This window comes from Martes martes (genome assembly GCF_963455335.1).
Source record: "Martes martes genome assembly, chromosome: 18".
NCBI classification, from domain to species: Eukaryota; Metazoa; Chordata; class Mammalia; order Carnivora; family Mustelidae; genus Martes; species Martes martes.
Genome location: NC_137906.1, coordinates 39074369 through 39101055, shown reverse-complemented (window position 1 = coordinate 39101055; position 26687 = coordinate 39074369). Strand labels below are relative to the sequence as shown.

General features: G+C 62.3%; 1 protein-coding gene across 1 annotated transcript; it reads left to right on the top strand.

Annotated features, from left to right (window-relative positions):
* Window positions 1-1416: 1416 nt before the first annotated feature.
* KCTD5 (potassium channel tetramerization domain containing 5) lies at window positions 1417-25165 on the top strand. Its single transcript, XM_080830593.1, has 6 exons — window positions 1417-1729; window positions 11469-11577; window positions 13236-13327; window positions 15132-15227; window positions 17735-17860; window positions 23510-25165. The coding sequence occupies exons 1-6, from the start codon at window positions 1478-1480 to the stop codon at window positions 23537-23539; spliced, it is 705 nt and encodes a 234-aa protein (XP_080686719.1). The 5' UTR covers window positions 1417-1477; the 3' UTR covers window positions 23540-25165.
* Window positions 25166-26687: the final 1522 nt, after the last annotated feature.

Below are 26687 nucleotides of genomic sequence, written 5' to 3'. Positions count from 1 at the left end.
TCCGATGCACAGACTGAGGGTGCTCACTCCCCAGATGCAGAGGCTGCAGCCACTTGCCAGAGTATGATGAAGGTACTGTTGTTAGAGATGTCGCCATGTACGTCTTTCCACATCCTTTCTTTTCATCCAAAGCTCACGTGAGCTGACGGTGACTCAGGTGGGTGTGGCCCTTCCCTCTTAGGCAGCCTATATGGCAAGTGCCTTAAATCAGGGCAGGAGTCCCTTCCAGAGCGTCCGAGGGGTGCAGGTTGCGGAGTTGCAAATCAGGCTGCCTGTGGAGAACTGGTTTGGGGAAGGAGCTGTTGTAGCGAAGAGCCGTTTTCTCTGTGGCTCAAGACAGCTGTGACAGACAGCTGAGCCAGCCTGCATGTGTACCTGTTTTCCCCAGAACCCACTTCTTCAGTATGAAGAAGCACCAACCTTCGCGTGCAGAGAACTTTTTACAAAGGCAGACCTTTTCTTAGCGTGTGATGCACCCTAATCCCGACCCGTCTGGCAGAATGACTTAGGAATAGGGGTCATTTTGCTGGTGAAAAGCCTCTATCCTTATCAGAAGTTTGATTGGACGTTGACAAAAATAAATTTTTGCAGTATTTAGAGCTGCTGTAGCTGTTCCTTTACACAAAATAGGATGAATCAATAGTATGGTAGCTGTCTTTCAGGTTGGTGGCAGTCAGTTAGAACATGTGTAAAATTCTCTACCTGGTCTGTAGCTGTAACTGTGATGTACAGGCAAAGCAAAAATTTAAAACATATGAAAACAAATAATGCAATGATATTAGGATATACACTTTTGTATTTTTATTCTTATATAAGGTTATTTGCTGGCTATTGTTGGCCTCTAGTTCAGTCTGTGTTATTTAAAATCTAATATATGAATTATTTGGATTGAATTCATGTTCGGGGCCACGTTGTTGTATGTATTGATGTACAGCCTTGAATGTGAATAATTATTGTAAACTATATTTTACAACTTTTTTTCTGGCTTTATTATATAAATTTTCTATTTGGTCAATGATTTAATCATATAATTTAATGAATCTGTTTCTTCTCTTTTTTTCAAATATTTGTGCTTTAGATGTAGCTACTGGATGATGAATTTTCCACGTATGCTCGGTAGTCTTGTAATAAAAAAGCATGTAGAGTGTAGACGGTCGCTGGCGTAACTCTTCTTTGACCGGGGGCGCGGGTCGGGCACAGTGGCCACCTGCATTCCGGGCCCGGAACCCAGCGTCTGCGCGGCGCACGCCCGCGGGGCGGAGGCCGGCGAGCCCTTCGAGCCCGGAGCCCGAAGCCCGGCTCCGGCCGGAAGGGGGCTCGGCCGGCCGCTTTTCCGGACCGGAACTTCCGCCTGCCGCGTGACACCAGGGCGGGCGCTTTATGAGGGCGGACCCGTGGGCGGGACAGAGCGAGGAGGACGGTATTAAAGGCCGGACGCTTCCGGTGGGGAGGATCTGTGGCGGGGCTTGCTGGGATCATGGCGGAGAATCACTGCGAGGTGCTGCCGCCGGCCCCGGGCGGCCTCGGGGCGGGGCTGGGGGCCGGCCTGTGCCGCCGCTGCAGCGCGGGGCTCGGCGCCCTGGCCCAGCGCCCCGGCGGGGTATCCAAGTGGGTCCGGCTCAACGTCGGCGGCACCTACTTCCTCACCACCCGGCAGACGCTGTGCCGGGACCCGAAATCCTTCCTGTACCGTCTGTGCCAGGCCGACCCCGACCTGGACTCGGACAAGGTGAGGGCCGCCCGACTCCCCGTCCCGGGCCGGGGAGGCCGCGGCTGGTTGCCCGGGCGCCCACCGCCCTTGAGGACGCGCGGCCGGCCCGCCTCGGCTCGCTCTCGCCCCCTCGGCTCCCCGGCGGAGCTTTCCCACGCCCGGGACCGTGCTGGGGATCCACTTTCTTTTCCCCCGTGGGAGCGCCTCGTCCGTGTCCCCGTGTACTTCGTGGCCCTGGAATCGGAGAGCCCTGGCCGCCTCCTCCTCTTCTCGCATTCCAGACGTTTGACTTCACGTTGGCGTGGGGGGGGGGTGACACGGGTGACCTGCCTTTCCCAGTGACTTGCATTTAGAGAGTTGGCGCTCCGTCGTTTACAGCCACAACACGCGCCCACTCAGCACTCGCAGAAGGGGCCGTCCGTGGAGTAATTTCTCAAAGCGAAGGTTACGCGGGTCAGGGGGTGGCAAGGAGGGACCAGGTAGGGATGTTTTTTCGGGCTGCGTCCCCCACCGGCCTCCCGAAAGGGGAGCTTGTCTTTCATTAAGGGCTCCTCCAGAGGTGCCGATCATAATGGAAACTGGATTATTCCCTTTGTGAGACCCGTGTGGCTGAGAAGAGCGGCTCAGGATCTGTACCGGCTCAGTCGTAAGAGTAGTTGTCACCTATATTTATCCCAGGCGGTTCACAACCTTCTAACTTTCCTGGGTCTTCTCAGTGGAGCGTACATAATTACACTTGGCTTTGTGCCTCGCCCGCTCAACGCTTGCCAGGCACAAGTCTTCCCAGAGAGATGCAGCTCCCTCTTCAAGTTTGGGAAGGCTGACGGAGCCCATCCTCCGGGTGGCGTGACCTTAGATCAGGAAACGAGAGCGCCTGAGCTACCACGAGACCGCTCGTCCTTGGCAGAAATCGGGGTTTGAGATGCCCGCCTTGCAGCGGTCCCCCTGCCCTCGCCGCCGCCGCCGCCCCGGCTGCCTCCACCGCTTTGACCCAGCTCTCTGCTGGTGGAGAACTGACCTCCCAGAAAATGGCAGACCTCTCCGGGACAGAAATAGGCTTTTGTTTGCTCTGATTTTCATTTCATGGTGAGGGTGTATGTTTTACTCTTGGTTGGTTGGTATTAAAACCCTGGGCCACCGTGGTCATTCACTGGGGTTTCTACTCGAGAGTACCCGTTTTGTAGATCGAATCCGATTTTTAAAAATTTCTCTTGTCCGTTGGATTTTTTTTTTTTCTTTTTTGAGGCACAGTCTTTCTGTTCACTAAAACAATTGATTCAGAGCCAATGAACGGTAGCCCTCGCAGTTAAGTCCGTTCATGCCTCCATTTTACTGTCTCAAAACGACTCAAAAAAATCTATGCTCTACTGTAATAACAGGTAATTAACCCACCGGAACGCATCTGGTGCGGTTGCTTCTTGTCACCATCGGGCGCTTCCCCGCATTTGATCTCCAGGTTTTAAGAGTGAAATTTAGAACACGAAGGAAATGCGGCAGATACAGTTTCTGTCTCATAGGATAGTTGTTAGTGAATAAGTGCGAGGTTTTGTCGAGTGTAATGGGAGTTTGCCAGGAAGAGTAATGCTGATTCACATCGGTCGGGGCAGGAGAGTGAGTTCTTTACTTCAGATGAGACGCAATGTGTACGATACTGGGTCTCCTCAGAGCCATTTCCCCCTCTGCCTTTCTGAAGAAAGAATGTCCCAGGGATTCACTCCTAGATAATTAGACCCTGTGTGAGAGGAAGCGGAGGCTGAGGGCGGAGGGGAAGGGGTGTTTGGAGGAGTGGGACAGCCAGTGATGATGACATGATGGAAGAGAAACAGGATGTTGATTCACTTGTAAAAACCTCGAAGCCCTCACTTCATAGTTAAAATGGATGAAAGCATACCTGACAGATGTCCCTAGGGCTGGACGTCAGCACAGACCTGGTGGAAGGTTCCTGCTGGGCACCTGGCGAGTGTTTATTGAGCTCCTGGGCTCCTGCAAGCTGGTGCTTGGATAGGGGTTGAGTGGGAAGATTTCGGGGGGGGGTGTTGTTCCATGGAAGGGGAGACCAGGAACCTTTTGGGAGCCTGATGGGTTGAAATTCCTTGGGAAAGTGCCTGGAGCTTGCTCTTAAACACTGCAGGAGCCTATGGGAGAGGTGGAGTGATGGAGTGTTTTCTGAAGGCCACAAACAGGTTGTTAGGGAGGAGGTGGGGAGCAGGACTGCAGGTGGTCCCCCTCCCCCTAAGTCCATGTTCCCTCTCTCGGGACTAAGCCTGAGACCAGCTCTGGGCTCCAAACCCTTACCCTCCTCTCTCAGTGCTGACTCTAGCCCCACGGCTGCCGTGCAGCTCTCTGTAGACCGGTCAAGTATGAATTCTCACTTCCTCAGTGGGGCTGCGTCTGGGGTGTTCATTTCAGCCTCTGCCCCCCTGCTGTCTGGGTCATCTTTCTCCCAGGTTCTCGTAAGGGGCGGGTGGGGTGTGACACTCCTTCCTGGAAGTGCTTGGTGAATGCTTGATGTGTGATTCATTTGGGTTAAGTCTCTTTGGATTCCACGGTACCTGGCCCATCGGGCACTGCTGAAAACAGGGTAGTGTTTGTTCAGAGCTGAATCAGCCCCTGTTTCGGCGTGGAGATGCTCTAGGAGTTGAAAGGGAAACAGGAAATACTGCTGCTTGGTGGTTGGAAACCACTCAGATTAAGTAGGATTTGAGGTGGGTTCCGTGCTGCCTGAGCCGGCCTGGAGGAAACCTGAGCTTTTGTCCTTGCAGATGCTGTCGCGCAGGTGGGTCTTTGAGGGGTGGGGCCATCACAGGGCCTCTGGTGACCTGTCACTTGCAGCTCTTTGCCTGTGCTCACTCTGGGTGCGCTTGGTGTTGGCAAGAGTGCTGGGGTTGGAGAGATAGTGGAAGGGAGTTTACAGGCACGGCCAAGCGATGAGGGATGTGGGTGGAAGTACAAACTTTTAAGTTGGCTTGGCAAGAGAAGTGGGGATTCCTTAGAGTGGAAAGAGCAGATTATGCTCCAGGGAACTAAATCAGAGACGAAAGGCTAACTTCTCGAATTCTGAAGGGCATCCCGGGCACCCGTGAGAGCCGTGTCGTCCTGTCTGAGGCCCGGAGAGGGTGACCCGAGACTCTGGTGCATTTCATTTCACGCTGTGGTCAAGGATGTGGCTCTGAGCATGTTCTTAGCCCTGGCCACGTGCCGTGGTTGGCCTAGGACCCAGGCCGAGGGAGGGGCCCCCGCCTTCCCCCTGTGCAGCAGGTGCTCGCTGGCAGAGCCCACGGTACGTCTCCACAGGGCGCCTAAGTGGACAGCCCCGGACCCGAAGCAGCCTGTGAGTCCAGTCCAGGCCAGACCGTCCTGGGAAAGGACTTGCATTAAGTGAGAAGAGCTCGCTCTAGGGCATCAGACACAGGCCCTGGGCCTGCAGCTGTCCCCGCCGTCAGCTGTCTGAGGGCAGCCCAGGCGGAAAGGGTCGTCACTGCACTTCCTGTTTCTGCCCTGCACGGCGACTAGGCTTGGTTTGGAGCCGTGCTCAGAGCCACATCCTCAACCACAGGACCCTGTGGCCCACCAGGCTGATGCTGCTGATCGAGTTTCATTCTGGCTCATTGACAGGGTGTCCGTGGCTGCTCTCACCCGTGGCTGGGCGCTCACAGCTCCCTTCCAGGGCCGCTGAAGGTCAGCAGTCCGTAAAGTCTTGTGAAGGAGCCGGCTCCGCACCGAGGGAGGTTTGCGCGTGGCCGGGGGGCTCCCCCCAGACTGCAGAGCTCCAGAAACGTCTGGGCTGGCACCGGTGTGCTGTGGGTACTGGGAGACGGGGCATCTTCTCTGGTGGCAGAGTGAGACTGGGGACTTGGGCCTGACTTGGACCTTTACCAGAACTTAACTCGCTGTGCAACCCTGGGGTTCAGAGGAACTGTGAGCATTGAGGAAGACGGTGCGGGCCACACCACCCCACTTAGGGCTCCATGCGGGGTCCTTGTAGCAACAGGTGCCTCACACCGCTCCCTATTTTGTTCTTAGACAGGGCGCTTTCCTCTCTGCTTCGGAATTTGTCCTTGCTGCGGTTTGTGTCATGCATGTGTCCTCTGAATTACCGCACGGCCTGGTCTCTGCTGCCAGCCTCGAAAGGCACTGTGTGCGAGCCCGGCCCTCCTCTCCTCCAGCCTTCTGTGCTGGCCTCTTCGCACTCCGCCCAGAGCTGCTGGCCGAGCTGAGGACAGGCCTGAGGGTGGCTTCCCAGCTCTGGAGCCTGGGCCATCAGGGAGGGACACAGCTTCCTGGGCAGCCAGTGAGTTTTCTTGCAAGAAACGAGGTCTTCGAGCCTGGCGAACATGACTCCAGGGTTCCAGCCCCGTCTGCCCGCGTGTTTGGAATGGGCTTGAGGCGTCCACGTGTGGGTGTGCACGAGTGTCTCTTCCCATCGTCCGCATTCCAGTGGGTTCTAGTTTCCTCAGCGTTTGGGCTTCTGGGATCTTGGCCTGGTTTTGCCGGTCAGGCTTGGGTGGCCCCAGTTGTGGAGGTGGTGAGCTGGGTCAGCTCCAGCAGAGAGACTGAGGTGGGTTTCTGGAAACAGGTCAGGGAGAGGCAGGCCGCAGGGGCACCAGCCGAGCTTCAGCACTGTGCAGTGGGCAAGGAGGGGGGAGGTGCGGCGAGGTAGCAGAGGAGCCCCGGGCCTGCCCTTCGGCCCCAGCAAGAAGGAAGGGTGAACTCCGCACCAGGTCTGCCCATGGGGCTGGGTGTGGGAAGAGAGCAGAGGCCGCCTTGGAGCCAGCAGGGCGGTGGCTGCGGGGACAGCTGGCGGGGCGGGCTCAAGGGCCTCCCAGGAGCGGTGGGCTAGGCGTGAGGCGAGGGCAGCGTGGCGCCTGGAGACCCGGGGGCTCTGGGCTTGAGGAGGCCTCCCCTCCGAGGTGGCCGAGGGGCGTTGCAGCCAGGGACCCTGGGTCAGTCACTGTGTGGTGCTTCTGCCCCAGGTGATTGTGGTGCCCCCCCACCCCCGTTTCTGTCGCTAGCTGGCTTTCTCGTGCCAGCAGGTTTGCGTTAAACACACGCACTCACGCCAGTCAGTAATGTGACATGGGTAGAGGACTTAGGTGCAGGTGTTCTGAGGCTAGACCTAGGGAGGGGAGCACCTGTGAAGGCCTGGCAGACACTCGGTCCCTGGCTTTGTGACATAAATGTTTACAGCAACTGTGACCCTGATGGCTGGCTCTTGGGCTGGCCAGGCCACTAAGCACCTTGCCCAGGACTGTCCCTTGGCCCCAGGGTGACCCAGCCCCTGCGTATGCACAGGTGACCTGGCATCTGCTCTCAGTGCCCCCGGTCCTGCCACACTGAGTGGGTCACTCTGAACCACCCCCACAGGTTCCTGGGGCCCCGGGGGACCTGCCGTGGCTGAGTCTGAGACACACTTGCTGCAGGAGGAGCCTGGGCCTTGCGGGGGTCCCTTCACGCAGGCCCCCGTGTTTGCTTCTGGGCGAGCCTCATCTGAGTCGTGTATGCCATCCTAAATTGGGACATTCTGGGGGACAGGGCCCTGGGAGCTGGGTGCTGTTGGAGGTCTGAGGGGGTCTGTTGCCAGGGCCGGCACTGAGGTTGGGAATGACCCAGAACCCGGACACGCACAGCCCCGCCTCGGCCGCGGGTGGGCACGGGAGTGGGGGTGCTCCTGATCTCAGCACACACGGGCGTCTCGGGGGCTCGTGCAGGGAACGCGCAGTCAGAGCCCGCTGACGCTCCCGGCGGCCCGGGCGCCTGCCCTGGCGGGTCCCTGGCCGTGGCTCTCTCCGGTCTCCGGGTCTCTGCCTCTCCTTTGTAATTGGTGACATCCCAGGCCTCTCCTGGACGGAGAGTTTGACAGACTATAGAAAACGAAACAGGAGAGGGTGGAAGTTGAAGGTTTCTTGTGCGAATTTGGAACAGTCCCTTGAAACGGATCATTTTAGGGTAAAAGCTGAGTATTTCTAATTAGGTTGATCGCAGATGTCGGTGCACAGAGAATTCTGTGCGTTTACATTTAGATTTTCACAGGGAGATGTGACAGGATTTTTCTCCCATTATGCCGGGCCACTCAGCCCTCCTCCTCTCCGGGCTCCCGTGGCTGCGCTTTTCCTCCCGCAGTAAGGTGGTGGCAGAGGCCCGCTTCCCCGCGTGTTTGTGGAGGCTCTGGAGGTGGCGGAACGGAGCCAAGTGCATACGCTCCACAGAGAGCGCGCTCCCAGAGCTCTTGCCCATTTAGAATCTTGGGGAGAGTTCGGCATCCCTGACCCTCAGTCCTCATCACCATTTCCAGGACCGGCTGGCCCTGAGAGACGAGCAGCCCCACCTTACCCACGGCACTTTGCTAGGCAGTGCGTGCGATCCTGCCTCCTGCCCCTCATGGCCAGGTTTTACTTCTGGGTGCAGAGTGAGCGGGGAGACCCTGGGTCTTGGGGGCTGCCTCCCGAGGGGTGCGGGTATGTTTCTGGCCCTTGCAGAACATTGTTCCCTAACCAGCGGTGTGGGCTGAGGATGCTGGGTAGGCCCGGAAAGGAAAGAACGGGCCAGGGTGGGGAGGGGACAGGAGTTTCAAGTCAGGATTTTCCTCTCTGCCTCCGTCCTTGTCGAGGCTGCAGTTAGGTGTCTCCCGCGAGAGCGTGTGATGTGGGCTTGGCCCTACCTTTGCCCACTGGCTCCTCTCGGAGAAATGACTATGCACACGGGGCTGGTGGCCAGGGCGTGATCTCTGGCCTGGCCGCCTCCCCTGCCTGGCGCCAGTGGCCCAGCAGCCCCAGCTTAGGGATCCAGGCTTCAGACTTGCCGTGCAGACCAGCAGCTCGGCCTTGGAATGGGTCCCCTAGGAGTGGGATCCAGGCGACCCGGACATCCTCGGGCTGCCCTGCTCCCAGCATGCGGACTGACAGTCTGTGGGGAGTTGGCCCTCGTTACATATCTCTAAGCCAGGGCCAGCTTCCCCTGTTTCAAGTCTTTAAGGTACGTGTGTATTTTTGAAGCTAGCACTTCCCAAGTAGGTCAGACGCTAATTCAGTGAGAAGTGGAGAAGGTCAGTGGAGGGAAATGATTTGTCAAGAAAGGAGGCTTAATTCAGGCTCTTGTACAAGAAACACACAAAGCTTGCCACTCTGCAAACGTAGCACACGCTTGCATAAATCGGGGACAGGACGGCAGGAGGAGACGAGGGACTCGCGAGTCTTGCCACCAGCCAGCGTTCGTGTCCTGGTCCCGTTCCCTGCTGCCCGTCGCCGGTGTGAGCAGACCGGGGTCCCCGCGGTGCGTGCGGCCCTTGCTGCCCCCCACTCCCCACCCCCGTCGCCAGTGTAGGTGGCACCAAGATGCTGTTCTCCGGGCTTTTACAGAAGTGAGCCCAAGATTTATATTCTGAATTGGGTTTTTTTGTTTGTTTCTTCTTTCTGTGTTGTTTTTCCTTATTTCTGCTGTGGGTGGGAGGCCCCAGGGCTGCACGCCCAGCTCAGCTGGTGAGGGGCGTGTCAGCGAGCCGGCCGCGGTGTCCTGGGAGCCCGTCTGCAGCCTGCCCTTGGCCCCGCTCAGCAGCTCGAGAGCCTGCTGCCCCGCTCAGGTGATCGATCAGATGCGTGCTTTTTCCAGAGGTCCTGCCTCTGCACATCTCGGTGAGATTCTGTGATCCTCTGGGCAGCAGCCCGAGATAAAGCCCAGTGGGGTTTCGGAGTCTTGGCGTCGGGCCCCCCCGCACTTGCTGTGGGGCTGAAACCGCCCCCCACCCCCACCCCCGACCAGCGCAGGTCCGAGTACAGAGTACCGCGTCCTGACGCCGCCGCCTGGCCCCGCCTAACCTCGGACTCCATCAGAGCCAAACAAAGCCCCAGGAAGGAACCGGTCTGAGAGCCTTGGCGGGCGTCCATGGACGAAACCACTGTTGAGTTTCTGTAAGTGCTGCTCCTCGGCGGCAGGGCTGGGCAGGCTGGCTTGTCACCGGTAGGGGGTGGCACGTCCCGGGTGTCAGATGACTCGGGGCACAGCCTGCCACACAAGGCCATTCAGTGAACCCGCCGTTCTGGGTCCGCGAGTGTGGGCCCCCCGGGCAGCCTCGGGATGCAAGCTCCGCGTGTCCCTCCGCGACTGGCAGCGGCGGTGGTCTAGTGGTTCGTGGAACCGCCTTCCCTCCGGGGCCGGCGCGGTGGTGCCAGCGTGAAGACAGCCGCTGGGCTGAGCGCATGCTGCCTCAGCCTGCCGGCGCTCGGCCTGCTGTGATGGTCCTCTTGGGCCCCTAGTCTGGGTCCGCTGGGGCCTGGGCCCAGTGCGATGAGGAGGTTCCCCGGGTGCCCTGAGGGCAGACACGAGCCCTGTCCCTGTCTGATCTTGTCCTTCTGCCAGTTGTCTGTCGAGGTAGTGGTGAGCCATTGGGTCTTCCCTGAGCTTGGTGACGCACAGATGTCACGTACTGGGCTCTTTTCACACCTGAGCTGGGGGTGGGCACAAGCCCCCGACTTCGTGGCTGCTTTTTGCCAGTAGGGAGACTGGTAGAGCGTCCTTGCTCCAGAAGCTGGGCCGCGGGTTCCTTGGTCTTGCTCAGAGAATGGTGGGGGTCCAGAGAGATGGGAGGCGGGTCCATGGCAGGGTGGAGGGGGTCGAGCACGAGGATGAACTCGGGAGGTCTTTGTGTGGTTGGGACAGCGCCTTGGGGAACAGAAGCCCACAGGGGAGCAGGCCGTGGCCTCTCTTGCCAGGAGGTTGGGCTGAGTGCCAGGGTCCTGCCCACTGAGCATCAGGGGTCCAGGTCCCAGCACGCCCACATCCAGAGCCCTGACTGACTTGATGTAAGAAGAGCAGGTCTGCAGCGGGGGTGGGGCGTTAGGAAGCCTCTGGCACCTCCAGGCTCTGGCACATGTGGGTGAGAAGTACGGCCCTCACGTGGCCTATCGCTTTACGGTCAGGATGCTTCCTGCTGCCCTGGGTCTGCGTCCGGTGTCCGTAGGCACAGACACCCAAGAGCTCTAGGTTCCCACCGCCACACTCGCCCTGCAGAGGTGCTGACACACTGTCCTCTGCGGTCTCGGCTGGTCACGCTCCTGCTGAGGGTCCCCCAGAGCCCACCACACTGACTGCTCCATTGGCTCATGGAGTCACCCTGTTGTCTCAGAGGGAGCCCTCCCCAGGGCCACGGGGAGGGGAGGTGGGCTCGCGGGAGGAGCAGGGCCCCCCGCAGGCACTGGCGGCCCGGCAGCTGCTGTGCAGTCCGTCCTTGCAGGGCTGCCCCACGGGAAGGCAGCCTGGGCCAGGCCCTGCCCAGCGGACCCACGGCAGGTGTGCGGTGTCCTTGCTCGTTTGGTCAGGAATCTCTGGGAGGCCTTGGGGCCACCTTGCCGTGGAAGACAGGCCCCTCCACACGGTTCTGGGTGCCTCTCTGATCCCCTCCCCCGATGAGAAGGCCCTGCCACAGGTGCCCAGGGGGAGAGTGTGTGTTAGGTCCTTCGTGCTGGGCAGCGTTGAGCTGCACGGAGGCCAAACCGTGCCTTGAGCCACTGTCACCGTGCTACCGAGTACATAAAGGGAGGTGAACTTGGCCTAGACCTGAGGTGGTGACAGACAAGGGTGCGAGGCTGCCAACTGCCAGAGGTGTGCACAGCTGCCTCCCGAAGTGCCGCGGCAGTCTGGTTGTGGGGTAAGGGACACACGGGACCCGCGTGCCTCTGCAGCCATCTCCGTGCGGCCTGGCCTGGAGTCACTTGGGGGACCCTTGCCTTGCCCTCCAGGACTCAGGGTGCTCTCTTCTTCGTAGGATGAAACGGGTGCCTATTTAATCGACAGAGACCCCACCTACTTTGGGCCCGTGCTGAACTACCTGAGACACGGGAAACTGGTCGTCAACAAAGACCTCGCAGAGGAAGGTGAGTTGGGGCCAGGCGCCCAGTGGACAAGCCGACTGGTCACTTGACACAGACCTCGGAGCCCGAGCGACGGGGGTGCGAGGAGCAGGCCCGGCACACCTTCCCGTGCAGAAATCCCAAGTGCCCACGTCCCCTCCCTGGCTCCCGGCTGCCTCTCTCCCATGCCCCACGGGGCAATAGGCACTGGTCTTCGGGAGGTGAAGGCTGGCCGTGGGCTCTGGGCCGCGTCAGGAGCCTGGTGAGCGATGCCGCTGGGGCTAGCGCTCGCTCCCTCTCCCGGCTCGCACGGTGTTGGATGCGGCTGCTGGGTAAGCCCCGGGCACGCTCCTTCCAGGGCCCTCTGCAGCCTCACCTCTGAGCGCCGTCTGTACCGCCGCAGTCCGGCGCTGGGCACGGTGAGCGGGGAGCCTCACGCGTCCGCGGCCCTGAGCTGTCCAGGCACTTCCGCTCCTCGTGGGCTCTGGCTCCTTCTGGACTGCGGTCCTGTAGCCGCCACGGGACTGAACTGGGCTCACTCCTTGCACTCTTGCTGCCTCCTGGTCCGTTTCCTTGCTGGGCCTCCAGCCCGGAGCCTGCAGCTTTCGGCCTGCTGCGCACACGTGCACTCACGTTGTGCGGGCGCCTTCTTTTGTCTGGTTGGTGCAGCTGTATGGTTCAAGCCGGAACTTCACAGCCTGTTCCTGGGGTGGCTTGCTCAGAGGCAGGCGCTTGCTGCAGACCGGCCCCCACCCCCGGCCTCCTGGCCAGCTCCGAGCAGCACGCGTTCAGAAGGGCCCACGCGGCCACCGCCGCCGCCGCCGCCACCTGCCCCTGGGAGTGTAGCGCGTGGAGTGCCCCAGCACTCACTCACAAGGCCTCTCAGTCCCCACCCACAGGTGTCGGGGACAGCGGCAGGCTGGTGCCAGGCCTGTGTTTCCTGACTTACACGGCCACACGCCATCCTGAGAAGGACAGTAGAGGTGCGGCCGCCCACCGCCAGCCTCCTCCTGACTCTGCTGCCTGGGGACCTGGGTAGAACGCGCCTGAGCGGAGTCCACAGCCCCAAGCTGCCGGCGCTGCCACTGTGGGGACACCGTGCAGAGCAAGGCCTGGATAGGGCGGCCAGCGTGGCCCTTCCAGAATGTGCAGGAGGGGTCCTGGGCCCGGAGAGTCCCTCAAAGGGTGCAGCACAAGCAGCAGCCTTGGGGAAGAGAGGCAGCCCTAAACTGGCATGAGTCCTAGAGCCGGGAGCAGCCCTCTCACCCAGCCTGTCTTCCAGTTGAACGGGGAAACTGAGGCACCAAGTGACAGACCTGCGTGCAGCCATCTGCCACGTCCGGGCCTCATGCGAAGGCCGTAGGTGACCCGTGGGCAACGGAGGGAAAGTCTCTGCGTTCCATCCAGGGGTGCCCAGGGTGGAGCTCGGAGTAGATGCCTGTGCGACAGTGTGCCCAGTAGGCCACCTGGAGTGGCACGTGCCAGGGGTGTGTTCAGGAAATGGGCCCTCTGGCCTTGATCCCACGGTGCCCCACTGAGAGCCAACAGTGTCCGCACGGTGTCCGCTGGGAAAAGCTAAGGAGCTGCTGGGGGCCAGGCCGGGCTCAGGCCGTGGTCCTCAGAGGGACAGGGGCAGGATGTTTATTCTTGGATCTGATGGAAATTACTTTTTTCTATTCTAGGAGTACTGGAGGAAGCTGAGTTTTACAACATCACCTCACTAATAAAACTTGTAAAGGACAAAATTAGAGAACGAGACAGCAAAACATCACAGGTAAGACCCGTGGCTGTGGCTTCTGAGGCCTGCACGGAGGCACGGCTCCCTCCCTCCCTTCACGCTGACCAGGGGCAGCCTCTGCGGGAGGCCCCGGTGCTGGCCCTGTCGCACTGGGTTTCCTCGGGAATCGTCCTAATGCCTGACGGCCTGCTCGCTAGCCGTCCCTGTGGCACTGCCAGCTGGCGCTGTAGCCTGCACGCTGGGCACGTTCACACGTTCCTGGCCAGCCAGCCCTGTGGGAGCCCCACTCCAGGGGCACAAGACAGTGCCATGGGGACAATTCCAGGGAGGCTTCCCGTGTGGAGCAGGTGTGTGGACATACCAGAGAGCATACTGGAGCAGGGTACAGCAAGTGCAAAGGGCCTGCGGCTGGCAGTGAGCTCAGGGGTAGAGAGTGGAGCTGGGGGTCCTGCAGGTCAGTGTAGGTTCCACGAAGTCTTGGCTTTTCCTGGGAGAGGAGGGTGCAGTCAGCATTCTGTGTGCCCGCCTACTGGGGCAGATCCCCTCGGGGAGCCCATGGGCACTTGGCCAGTCGGCAGAGCTGGAGCCAGGCTGTCATCTTCTGCAGAGGGAGGTGCCGACAGGGCTGAGGCGTCCGTCTTTGCTAACACACCAGCGCCACAGTGGCTGGCAGAGCACCAAGCCGTCTCCGCCGAGCAGCACCTCCAGGGGGATGCCACACAGTGGATGTGCCCTCAGGGCCGCCTTGGTTTTCTGGAGTCTGCACCCACCCGAAGCCCTTTGGCCACCCAGTCCCGTCGTGGGCTGTCCCGCCGGGTGTCCCGCGGGCCCGGAACTAGAGCTGTCAGCCATTGCGGGAGGCTTGCTGACACCCTGGCCACTCAGAGTGGCCGGTCCCGGGCCACGGTGCCCCCAGCCCTCCCTCCTCCGGGTGCCCCTCAGGCACCAGGACAGTGGGGAGGGGCCCATGGAGGGGGCAGGAGACCGACCGCGGGCTCCCTGGTCATCTGTGGCCATTTGCTGCCACTTTCCCCTCTGCCCAGCCGCCCTGCTGGATAAACAGGCTGACCTACGTGTGCAGCACCGAGGCCTGTCGGCCTCAGAGTCCCCCCCCTGCATGGTGGGGGCAGAGGAGCCCCTCCGCAGGGCCTTGGGTGGGAGCACCAGTGTCATTCTTGTCATGAATGAGCGCACTGGGGCTGTGCGACAGCCAGCGTCCTCTCGCTGTGACCACTGTGGCGAGAGCCGCTGCCTTGACGTCCCGGCCCGCGTGTGCCCTCCGTCACAGCTGCCACCTCCCGCAGCAGGAGCAGCTCCGCGAGGGCAGGCTGCCCGTGGGCACGTCCCCGGGGTGCTGTGAGCACCAGGCGGTGTGCCTGGCACGCAGCTCAGGGGAGGGCGGTGGGTGGGTGCCCGCCGCACTGGGGGACACGCCGGCTTTTGGGAAGCTGCCTCACCTGAGGGAGGGCCCGGTCTGAGGCCGCGCGCGGCCCCGCAGGCCTCCCCGCCGGCCCTCCCGGCTGCCTCCGCTCGTAGCCGCGTCCTTGCCTGCTCACATCTAGCTCAGGGGGCCGTTGGGGTTTAAGGATCGTGACTCCCTGAACTTCGTGATTTAGAAACAGGAGGACGTCTGGCGGCGGGTGAGGAGGAGAACGGCAGCTGTTCGGCCTGTTTGGCTTCGCCGGACGCGTTCGGGCTCGCTCTGCGCACCGCGACCCGAGCCCGAGGGCGCGAGCCTGCCCCGGGTCCGCCGCGGGGCTGTCCCCGGTATGGGCCTGGGGACGAGGCTGCCGGGCTGCGCGCGTGCGGCCCGTCTCAGCCGCGGCTTTCGCCCTCGCAGGTGCCGGTGAAGCACGTGTACCGCGTGCTGCAGTGTCAGGAGGAGGAGCTCACGCAGATGGTGTCCACCATGTCCGACGGCTGGAAGTTTGAGCAGGTGAAGCCCAGGGCCCAGCCATGAGGGGTCGGGGGCCTGCGGCGGCCTGTCACTGTCCTCCGGCGCCTCGCATACGGCGGCCTGTGCCCTGTCCTGACTGGATGGGTCACGGGTTCGGGTGGGGCGGGTGGAGTGGTTCCTCGGGGCCCCCACGGAAGTCCCCGTCCCTGCTTCCCCGCACCCTTGTCTTTAATTCTCCGTCTTCCTTGAGCCCGTGCTTCGTGGGGACTGTTTTCTTCGCTCCCATCTGGCCTCCCCGTGCGTGTGGGATTGACAGCCTGAGTGCATCCTGGCCCGACCCCACCTTCCCGTCCCCTCACATCCCCTCCCATGCTGGCTGAGCAGATGGCGGCTTGGGCTCCTTTGTGCTGCGGTTGGCACAGATGCCCTTCCCAGCGGGGCTGCTCTGTGGCCCCCCAGTCCCTCTCTCGCCCTCGGCTCTGGTGCAGCTGTGCCCTCTGCTCGGCCGGCCTGACGCGGGGGTGTAGGAGTGCTTCTTCCCTTCGTGGAGCCCAGGCTCCCCGGCTGCGGCCCATGGGGTGTGGCCTGGGAGCGCGTCCGGGATGCTCACTCATGCGCAGGTGCCTTTTCCGCAAAGTACTCACTGTTCCTGTCCCTCGGGCGGGTTGGGACTAAGGCTCGGACCCGTGACCCGGCCTGGCTCGGCCCCCCAGCCCCAGGTCTCAGCAGCCCGGCTCGCCAGGCCCCTCCGGCCTCAGAGCTTTCTGCTTCTGTCCCGCGCGGGTTCCAGCTGCGGCAAGCGGTCCCGTGGGAGAGAGGGTGGGAAACGACAGGCTCATCCCAGCCTCCCTTCTGATGAGGCCACGCCTTCTCTCTGGGTCCTTTGAAACAGTGGGTCATGTGGTAGAGCATGCTTGGAGTCCCCTTAAAATGTCACGAAGACAGCTGCAGCGTTTGCGTTCTCCCTCCCGTCCGGGGGGCCTGGCAGGGCGGCAGGGTAAGCGGCTGGGCGCCGCGGCCATCAGGGCTGCTCTCCGTGTCCTCTCACGGCGTTGCCCGCGTGCCGGGGATCCAGATCTGACCTCGTGACACTCGTGCCAGAGACCGTGCAGAGACAGAGGTCCCCTCCCGTGCCCCTGGCGTCCTCTCTCGCCGTGCGGCCCGGAGAAGGCAAACGGGGGCTGCCGGCGCCGGTCAGGGCACTGACCCGGCCGCCATCGCTGGGATCAGAGCTCCTCTGTAGCTCTCACTGAGGAGAATCTCCTGCCTCCTGCGTGGGCCTCTCCCTTCCTCTCTGTGCTCAGCGTGAGGGCTTTGTCCTCAGCTCCCCCGGACAGGTCCCAGACCCCTCACCCACGCCAGGTTCCTCTCGTGTCCCTAAGTCATTGTCGCTGGAGGATGGCCTCCTCCCAGTTCTTGCCCTCGAAACTCCAGAACCAGTCCCGTTTGACGAGGAGAGCTCTGCTTCCCAGAAGCAGGAGCCGGGCCTGCTGTAGGACAGTGGGGTAGGAGCCCTGACAGGTGTTGGCGTCAAGCCCGGGGGCAGCCCGTGGTGAGCGCAGGCGAGAACAAAGTTCCAAGGTTGCTTCGGCTGCCCCGGGGTCCGCAGGGGGCAGGGCACATCTGTCCAGAGAGGCGGGGAGACACCTCTCCGGGGCACATCCCCCAGCGGCCGGCCCGCCGTGCTCTCCCGTCTCTGGCCAGACAGGTTGCGCGGCCAGTGCGCTCTGCTTGCTTGGCCTTGCCCACGTCCCCCACGTTGTCCTCATCCTTCTCGCGCTGCGCCTCGTGGTCCCCCCGCCCCTGGCCTTCTCCAGCGTGTGCAGCCAAAGAGCGAGGGCCCTTCAAGGCACTCGTCAGCTCAGTGATCCTGCCCCGGAAAGCCTCTCTCTGGTGTGAGGCTGCCTCTGGGCTCATTTTGCTTCCAGAAGCACATGAGTCTGTGCTGGCTCTGGGGCGGGCTGGAGCAGACTGGTCGGCTATGTGTGTCCCTGTCGCACGCCACCCACACCAGCTCAGCCTGAGGTCCTGCCCGTGTCCATCTCTGAGATTCAGGCTCCTTGGGCCTGGCGCCTGCACCCCCTCCCTCCCACCCCAGAGCGTGTGCCCTTTCCGGTTACTAGCCTGCTGGGAGAAGGTCAGCCCAGGCTTCCCCTGGGAGCTCGTTTTCAGCCTATGTGTAGGGATCGTCCCTGTGCCAAAGGCCTCAACTTCACCACCTGCTCTGAGCCAGCTGCCCCTGCCCCCACCCCACCTCCCAGCACCAGGGCCCTCCTCTCCCATGGGCCTCACCAGAAACTCTGGGAGAGCCGAATGGCCCAGCCGCGATGGCCTGTCCCCTGCGTGGTGCCCTCATGGGGTGGCGTGTGTGCGTGTCTGTGCCGTGTACGGCTACGTGGGGATTTCATTAGAAATTAGAAATCTCTTGGCCACAAGCTGCGCTGGCTGTCCCCAGCGTGGGCTCCCGGGCTGATGTGTCCCTGCTGGCGGGAGGGCCGGGTGCGTGCTGCACTGGCCCCCATGGTGCTGCTCTTCTCTCCTCCCAGCTGGTCAGCATCGGCTCTTCCTACAACTACGGAAGCGAAGACCAGGCCGAATTCCTGTGCGTGGTCTCCAAGGAGCTGCACAGTTCCCCGTACGGCACGACCAGCGAGCCCAGCGAGAAAGCCAAGGTGGGTGACCGTGGGCAGGCAGGCGCTGGCCATCTGGGCCCAGCCGCTGACCCTCCGGCTCCCGTCTGCGGGGGGCTTGTCTGCCTTGTGCTCTCCTTCCTGAGAGTTCTTGACTGATGCATCCACAGAGTCCCACAGGGACGACACGGGGATCCCGCGGGCCGCGTTGGTGGAGCGCCGTAGGTGGTGGAGCGAGGGGTCTTGGAGCAGGGGCTCCCCTTGAGTCGAGCCCTTGTGGCTTCTGCAGCCCACGCCCTCTGCCCACACCTCTTTGGACAGGCAGAGTTGCTTCTGGAAGTTTGTGTTTCGATGCCAGTTTGGATGGATTTCCTGGGGCTTGGGACATCTGGGCTGGAGAGTGGGTTCTCCCAAGTGGTCCCTGTCTTAGCCACATCCGACCACGTCTTGGGGGTCGTGTTTGATTTGGACAAGGAGCAGCAGATCATGCAGAGGCTCTGATTCCCAGGCTCCTCAGAGTGGTGGCTCGGCCCGGGCTGTCCCTGTGTGAACTGGCTCCCTGGTGAGCACAGGCGCTTCCGTCTCCCAAGGAGGGCAGGGGCACCCAGGGTTCACGCAGGGCAGCCACGCCGGGTTTCAGGTTAGCTTCATGGCATGGAGCAGCAGCGGGTGTCGCCCCTCAGGTCTCGGACTCCGGATGCTTCTGCCCTGGGCCGGCTCTACCTGGCGGGGCTCCTGGGCCTTGGAGGCTGGTGGTGGCCTGTCAGCCCTGAAGCCAATTCTGAGGGGAGCCAGCCCAGAGGATTATAACCGATGACATTAAATTGGGCGCTCCTGGCGCTTCCTGACTCTCGGCTCCCCCCCTCCACCCCAGGCGCCCCGGTCAGTGCCGCGGGCCCAGCACTGCCTTGTGACCCTTCCAGGGCCGTCCTCAGAGGTGTGGCCTTAGGGGCAAACAGTAGAGCCCCCGTGCACGTCAGCCTTCCCGTGGGGCCGGCCTCACGGGGCTCACGGCGGCATGAAGCAGTCCCGTGTCTTCACGACGGGGCAACCGTCTGGCACCCGGCGTGTCCAGGCCGCTCCCCCGCCGCCCGGGACAGGACTGGGGGGGCGGTGCTCGGCCCAGGGATGTGCTTCCCGTTGAGTCTGGGGTGGAAAGTGACTCCCGCCCCGGGGGCCTCAAGCATCGTGAGGAGCCACATCTTTCCGAGCAGTTGCAGAATTCTGGTGTGGGATGTTCATCTGTGGAAGCTCTGATTTCTGAACTCGAAGTCTTCGTCGCTGTGCTTGAGCGGGACGGCCGCCTGCGCTCCTGTCCGTCCGCTAGCTCTGCGGCTGCGTCTCTGCTGTGAGGGAGCTCCAGGTGTGACCCCAAATCCTTTGCTTTTGAAAACGTGCCCTGCTTTTCTCTCCAAAAATACCTGGGTCTGAAGCATGGCTGTCACCGTGGCTCCTAAACGGGGACAGTGGCAGGAGCTCCCCAGGGGGCAGAACGTGATTGGAGCCTCCAGGATGCTGCGCCAGACGGGCCCGGTGACCTGGGGACACCAGACACAGCCTGGTTGTACAGTGCCACGCCTTTGGAGGGCGCCAGGGGCCAGCCTCCCGGCGCAGGGCGGGATCGGTTGGGCAGCTTAGTGAGGGCAGTGGTGCACACGAGGGTGGCCCATCTCCGCCAGACCAGGGGCCTCCCAAACCCATCCGCCGATCCAAGCTGAGCTGGGGGGGCTTGCAGGACTCAACTGAAGGGACCCTGGGACAGAGAGGGAGGGCGTGGGGCTGAGGCCTGGAGCCACGAGCCCTGTGTCAGCGCAGGGCTCCTCTGCTGAGTCGGGACAGGTGGGGGCACACAGGACATTGCCCACTGGGGGTGTCCCTGCCTCCCCGTGCAGGGATTTTACTGTTGGGTGACACAGACCAGATGGATAGAGAACTGATCAGTGACCGAGCGTCCGCTTGCCTGAGCGCCGCTTCCAGCCCCCTGGCCAGCTGAGCCCACCCCGTCATGTTCTTAGACCGTCTGTGTGGCTTGGAGGTCACAGCCGTTCCAGGGCCGGTAGCAAAGGCCTCACCGCAGTTTGGGCAAGATTCAGTTCTTCACTAAAAAGAGGGCAGGAAGGTCTGGAGCCGTGGGAGTGGCGGGCCTGGAGGCAGTGGGGCGTCTCCGGCCAGGGTTTCCCTCCGTGGCACGTCTGGGCGTGTGGGTTCGGGGCCCAGGACCCCCACACGAGACTGGCCCGTCTCTGCTTCACCGCCCGGCACGGGGTGGGGGGCGGTCCCGGCCTCTGTGCGCCGGCTTCCCCAGCCGCCGCGCCGTCCCAGCCCGCACTCACGCCGCCCGCGCTTCTCCCTTGCCGCATGCTGCGTGCCGGGCCAGAGTGACGACGAGGACGCGGGTCACGATGGGGATGACTCAGATTAAGTGTAAATGTCATGGTGAGCTCTGTCACCCTTTAGTGACCACTCACTTTAGTCTCCTTGAGCCCAGCCTTTCCTCCGCTGCGCTTTCTGATTCCTGTAGTGGACAGAGAACCTTCCGCGCTAGACGCTGGTCGTAGACGTGCAGTGGAGCCAGCCTGTCTGGGGTGGGGGCTGCCGGCCTGTTTGCTCTAGGGTCTCTGCACGGGTGGCATTGGGACCTCGGCTGGGGGGCCCGAGAACCCTGTGTGTCGGGCCCTACGACGCCCTCGTCACCGTGGACGTCTGTGGGCAGGGACACGGCCTGGCGCTTCTGTTGCTCTGCCGTGGGCTCAGAGCCGCAGAGCCAGGGCTGCGCCTCTACCCTGAGCCTGAGGAGAGGGATGCTGATAGACGGGGGCTGCGAGGACCTTCTGATGTTTGCCCTGTGAGGGAGGGGGGCTCCACAAACGCTCCCTCTCCCCGGCCGCTCCTCACGCCCCCGCCGCTCCCCACGAGCCGGCGCCGTCTGCTCTGTGCCCTCAGCTTGCACACAGGGAGTCGAGGCCCAGAGAGGGCAGGCTGCCGCTGGGGGAGCCAGGCGCTGTCCACAGGGTCCCCCTGCTCCCTCCAGACCCCCCACCCCCTGGTCGTGGGCCCAGCCGTGCCGAATGGGGGCCCTCAGCGTGCGCCCTAGGAGCTGCTCAGGAGAGGCGTGGGGCCAGCCGTTCCCCGGGAGGTTGATCGCCCGCTGTGAGAGGCCTGCACTGGGGCTGCAGACGGAGAGCGGCATTTACGTGTTCAGTCACCTTTCGGTGACTACATACACATACAACGTGTTCAGTCTCGTCACTTGATCCACCAGCGCTCACGTACTTGTCACCCAGCTCCCTGAGACAGTTTGCCGAGCCCTGGCCCGGACGAGCACGGTCCAGGAGATACACAGCCTGAGTCCGCCTGTCTCTTCAGACTCTCTGGTAGCCACATCGAGAAAGTCAAGAGCAACGTGGGCTTGAGCTCATGCGATCAATTCAGTACGTGCAGAACCTCAGTTCTCGAGGTGTCCGACTGTCCTCACTCAGTCAGTCCCTGGAAGCCGACGCGTGGTCCGCCTCTACAGCCCACGTCTGTTCAGAGCGGCCCCGCTGACCTGGCCGGCTGGCTGCTGAGCACGCCTCGCGGCCTGTGACAGGAGCCTGGCTGGGCAGCGTGGGTCCCACGGTGACCCTGACTCTGCGCGGTGAGGCACTGTCTCCCTGCCCAGGCCTGTTCAAGGGGTTGCCGCCTGGGGGATGCTGTGGGCCCCTGTGACCGGTGGCCCCGGTAAGATCCTGTCCCAGGCAGAAGGGCTGTGACTGTCACGGGTCTAGGACTGCTTTTCAGTCCTCATCAGGAGATAGCTGTTGGGGCTGACTCCAGTGGGGCAGCCCCTCTGGCGTGGCCACCTTGCTCCGGGCCACCTTCCGGGGGCACAGGCTTCATCCTCTCCACTACGGACTCAGACACTCCGTGTTCTCTGCTGGGCCCCCATGGAGTGAGGGACAGCTCTGCTTCACGGGCGCCCACAGATCCCAGCTTGCCCGGCGAACAGTGAAGATGGTGGGGCTGAGCCCAGCCCTGTCGGAGTAGCAGGGACCTGTGTATGACAGTCCCAGGTCCCCTCCCCAGACCGCATCCCTCTGACAGGGGCCTCCTGGGCTTCCCCAGCCGGCTGGCACATCCTCCTAGACATAAGGCCCCGTCGTGGTATGGGCCGAGGAGGGATGTTCAGTCCGGGGCGCAGCTCCCCCATCACGGTGGAAGGTGCGTCCTGCAGGGAGCAGAGTGGGGTCCCAGGAGGTGGGGGCAGAGGGCAGGAGAGCACGCAGCCATGCCAGCCGGGTGTTCCAGAGCCCTCCGAGACGTGGCAGGCGCGGGCCCAGGGGCCGACAGCGGTATATAAGGCACCAGGGCAGAGGCCGAGTGGCCCTCAATAGCTCGGGCCTTCTTGAGTGGCTCAGAGCGAGCCCTCGGTGACTGTGAGTTACCGGTGCCCCGCTCCTGTGGCCTTGCTACTCTGGGCATCCCCCCTACCGCCCAGCCTGGGAGCAGGTGGCCAGGAACTGCTTTTTGGCCAGAGGGTCCATGGGGGCCTGGACCTGGCATGAGCAGGCTGGCCCCTCCCAGGGCCCAGTCCCACGTTGTGCCCAGGTCTGGGACTCAGAAACAGTGTCCCCAGAGCTATATGTGGCTCAGCTCTGGAATCCAAGCAGAAGATGCCCCCAGGAGGCCAGCTGTCCGTGGCTGATGGCACGGGCCGCCGTACAGCGCGGGCCTTGGCTGCATTGGGCCAGGCTGGGACTTGGGCATGTCTCATGGTTCTGTACTGCGTGTGTTCATCGAAACAGCGAGAGGTGGGCTGGCTCTGAAGCACCCCCCTCCGACCCCGGGAACGTGGGGTGGTCCTCTCCCCTCTGCCGGGTCTGCATGGGTCTCAGCTCTGCAGGTGTCCACCCGTGCTCAGGGCTGAGGGAGGCTGGGGGCCCTCCCTGTCACTAAGGAGTGAGAGGAACAGGGACAGGCATGGTGGCCAAGAGGCAGGGGACTCTGCAGGGGTGCAGTGAGGAGGGGTGGCGGCCTTGAGGCAGCGAGGCCTGCCAGGCATTGGCAACGGTTGGGCTGAACTGGTGGGTGTGGAGGTGATGGGGTGGTCCTGGGGGCCCAGGCTTAGGGGTCGTGTGACTGGGGCGGGGCTGAGGGGACACCCAGGGGACTTGGTTTGTGATGGGGCCAGGAAGGAGAGCAGGTTGGGGTAGGGCCCGCTGATACACACCCTCGGGCCCCTGGTGGTGCAGCTGTGTCTGCAGCCCAGGACCTGGCCAGGCTGGAGGCTCAGGAGTCGGTGCCTGGCAGCCAGGCTCTGGCACCTGCAGGAGGGCAGCGGCCGCCATCGGGGGTTCTCCCAGGGACCTCTGGGCACTCGATAAGGAGCCAAGTCCCAGGTGCCCCTCCCCAACACGTCTCAGGCCTCCCCGAGGTGGTCTAGAGGCGCCTGGTGGGGGACAGGCCGGCTGCTGAGGTGGGAGGCTGGGGCGTGTGTGTCTGCCATGGGTTGGGATGGAGATCTGGAGGGGCCCCTAGCCGAGGGTCTCTCAGCCTGTTCTTGGCCCCTGAACTCCCTGCAGGCGGACTTGGGGTCTTGGGCCCTGCTCCCAGAGCAGTGCTTTGCTTCAGGGCCCTGTGGCTCCCAGCTGGCGGCTGGCTGCAGCCCCGTCCAGCACCCAGGACCTCACTGTCTGTGTTTGGCGTTTTCAGATTTTGCAAGAACGGGGTTCAAGGATGTGAGAAGCACAGTGTTGACGACCGAAGAAGCATTTTATCTTGTCCCAAGTTGCAACGATCTGCCATGTGGAGGAAGCTTGGCCGTGAGAAGAAACCTGTGTTTGACAATTTCTCTATAGAGATCTGGGTGTGGATCCTTTTTTGCCTCTGAGGTGGGCGGTGAGAGACGGGACCCGCTGAGGCCGGGCGTCCCCACTTGGAGCAGGCCTGCTAGCCAGGTGGGTGTCCCTACAGGGGCCCCGTGCCGCGTTCCCCGTGCTGCATGGGCCTGAGGCAGGATGCTTCCAGCCAACCCCTGTAATCACCGAAGGTCATTTAAAGGACAGCGCTCTTGGTGCTAACATAAACAGTCTGACGGAGCCTGGGCCTTGCCGGCACGACCTGGCTGCAGCGCCGTGGCCCCAGGCTCCAGGTGCCCGCTGGTCACCCACTCACGCACCAGGCCCTGGTCCTCGGGTCACGGAGTCCGCGCAACCTCCCTGGCAGGAATGGTTGGCGATTTCTCGCAGCTGCGGCGTGTGGCTCCTGAGAGAGGCGGCCTCTGCGTGTTCACTACTCCCCGGGCCTCGCCCCCGAGGCCCGGCCTCCTTCAGCTCCCCCGGCCTGACCCCACCCGGAACAGTCGAGGCTTCTCCACTTGTGTTTTCCAGGCAAGAGAACTTTGCATCCCTCCTTCCCCAGTGTGGACGGACTACCCAGAGTGCTTAGTCCTTAGAAACGCCTACAAACGCGGCTGCGTTCGGACGGATGTGTTACGTCATTGAGAGGGGGTAGCAGTTCGGTGCGGCCCGGCCGCGGGCCTGTGGGGAGCTGCTGCTCGTCAGTGCCTTTGTCTCGCCTGGGATGGAGGTCGGGGTGGGGGCCTGTCCGCCTGGCTTCCGGAGCCGAGACTCCAGGTCACGCTGAAACCCGAATGTTTACAGTGCATCACCAGTCTCTCCCTCTTGCCGGCTCGCTCGTTTTCTTCGTCTAACTATGCAGTTCTCTCTGGGGTTTGGGGTGTTTGAGATGCGCCCTGTACAGGCTCTGCCCGCGGGACACGACGCCGGAGGGACCAGAACCCCTGTAAACAGCGCCGCCCGCTTCTCTGAGGACAGGCCTTCCCTAGCTGTTGGGGGCCTGTCAGAGCCGGGGGGTTGGGGGGCTGGCTCGGGTGTGCTCGGTCTCCAGGGCTTCCGGAGGCTTCTTGCCTGAGCCCTCCTCTTTGCCAACAACCTGATGAACCAGGTTCTCCGGCACCCGGGACTTACCTCCTCCTCTCTGTAAGGTCTCTCGTACGTTGTTAAATGTTTGGCTTCAGATTCATCACAGCCTTTCTAGAGGGCGCCCTGAGGCCCCGGCGACCCGTTCTCCCGGTGCGCCTGGGGCGGGGGCAGCCCCTCGTTGGCCTTGGGGTGTATCTGTGGGCGCTGCTGGCCACGTAGCGTCGTTTGATTCATGACCTTGACATAATAGATAGGCTTGTGGTTTTTTAATTTAAAGATATTAAGACTTTAATTCACTAAAATTTATTCTAAGGGGATATTTATACTTTTATACTTTTTTAGGTATCCGTATTTTATCAGCTTACAGTTTAATGCCTAAGTTTCCCCTGAAAATAGCAAATAAAATTGTGTATTTATGAATGACAACAACTGTTAGTGTCTCAAAATGCACAGAGAAGGGGCTGCTGCGCAAGCGCTGAAAGGCTCGAGAGGGCCCGTCTCCCACCTTCGCCGGCCTGCCCCCATCCCCAGGGAACTAAGATCCAAGGATCATCTTCAAGTAATGCCGCCCTGCTCACCCCGCCCAGAAGGGCCACCTGCGTGGGTCCTGGGGCGCCTCCCCCCACCCCACAGCTGCTCGGGCTCCCCCTGCTGGCTGTTGTTGGGAAGCTCTGAGCCGGGCCCCCTACGCTTGGGGGAAATTCCTGGTCCAGGGTTCCCTGGAGAGCTCGCCCTCCCTGAGGTTGCACAGACCCCCAGCCTTATCCGAGCGTCCATCCTGCTTGCAGGTGTGCTGCTGGCCTGGCCAGGGCTCCCAGGGTCCTGGTGGTTTGTCCTGCAGGCCCAGGCTGGGGAGGGGGACCTGCTTGCCTGGGGTAGGGGGTTGGCGCTCAGCACTCGGCTGGGGACACGCAGGGAAGGACTCCAAATCCTGCTGCAGAGAGTTTGCTCTCCGCACAGGCCGGCTCGGCATCTCCGAGCTCTGATGCCAGCAGCAAATCTGAACGTGTCTCCTGTCCAAGGAGAGGACTGGAAGGGAGCCAGCTGCCCGGCCCAAGTCCTGACACTGAGGGCCCTTACTCTGGGTGCGCCAGGCAGGGAGGGAGCCCTGCCTCTTGAACCTTGTCCTCCAGCCCGCCTGCTGGGGGTAGGTGTGGGGAGGGCAGCGGCACAGCTCTCTGGGCAGCCAGCCCTGTAGCTCTCGCGGGCAGGGCGGAAGAGGTGTGCGGGCGCATGGAGTGTGCAGCTGCTGGGTCCCCCACTGAGCCCGTGTCTGGAACCTTCTGGTCCCCTGGCCTGGCTTCTCCCACCTATGCTTTGTTGTGTCCACCCAGCAGGTCTTTCTGGCCTTCTACCATCTTCCCCAGAGTAGGAGGCAGTGGCTGGCTCAGCGGGTCCCAGGCTGCAGCTGTCTGTCCATCCCTGCGAGCCTGTGCCCTTAGGCCGGCCAGGCACCGAGTCCCCTGTGCATGTGCCTCGGAGTATGTGTGGGCGGTGGCCCGTGGATTGGAAGGGAGTTGGTCTCTGGCTTTGACTCGCACACATACCCCTTCTCCTCCTGCACGTGCCGCCTGCCCTGCCTTCGGAGCTCCTGACTTTGCCGTAGCTGCATCAGGCTCCCTGCCCCCCCCCCCACCACCACACAGATGCTCCAGGACCAGTCCTGTGACCTTAGAGCAATGGCTGATCCCTGGCCCTTGAGGCCAGAAGGGGCCTGGGGAGCCGGTCTGGCGGTTTTCCTTCTGGGGGCTCCCATGGGCTGCTCTTCCTGCGCGCACAGGTGTGGGCGTCTGTGTCCGACTGCAGCCCGCGGAGAGTCAGCCCCTCCTCCACCCATGGTTGCCCCGAGGTGGGCTTTTCTCTGTGGGCCCTGGCCTAGGCCGGTGGACGGACTTCTAGTCCGTGTCCGTCCGCTCTCTGATGCCCCCCTCCACACCCTGGCCCAT

Coding starts and splice junctions, on each gene's coding strand:
- KCTD5 (XM_080830593.1), top strand. CDS start 1,478: ATGGCGGAGAATCACTGCGAGGTGCTGCCGCCGGCCCCGGGCGGCCTC. Junction 11,578..13,235: donor CAAAGACCTCGCAGAGGAAG/GTGAGTTGGGGC, acceptor TTTCTATTCTAG/GAGTACTGGAGGAAGCTGAG. Junction 15,228..17,734: donor ACGGCTGGAAGTTTGAGCAG/GTGAAGCCCAGG, acceptor CTCTCCTCCCAG/CTGGTCAGCATCGGCTCTTC.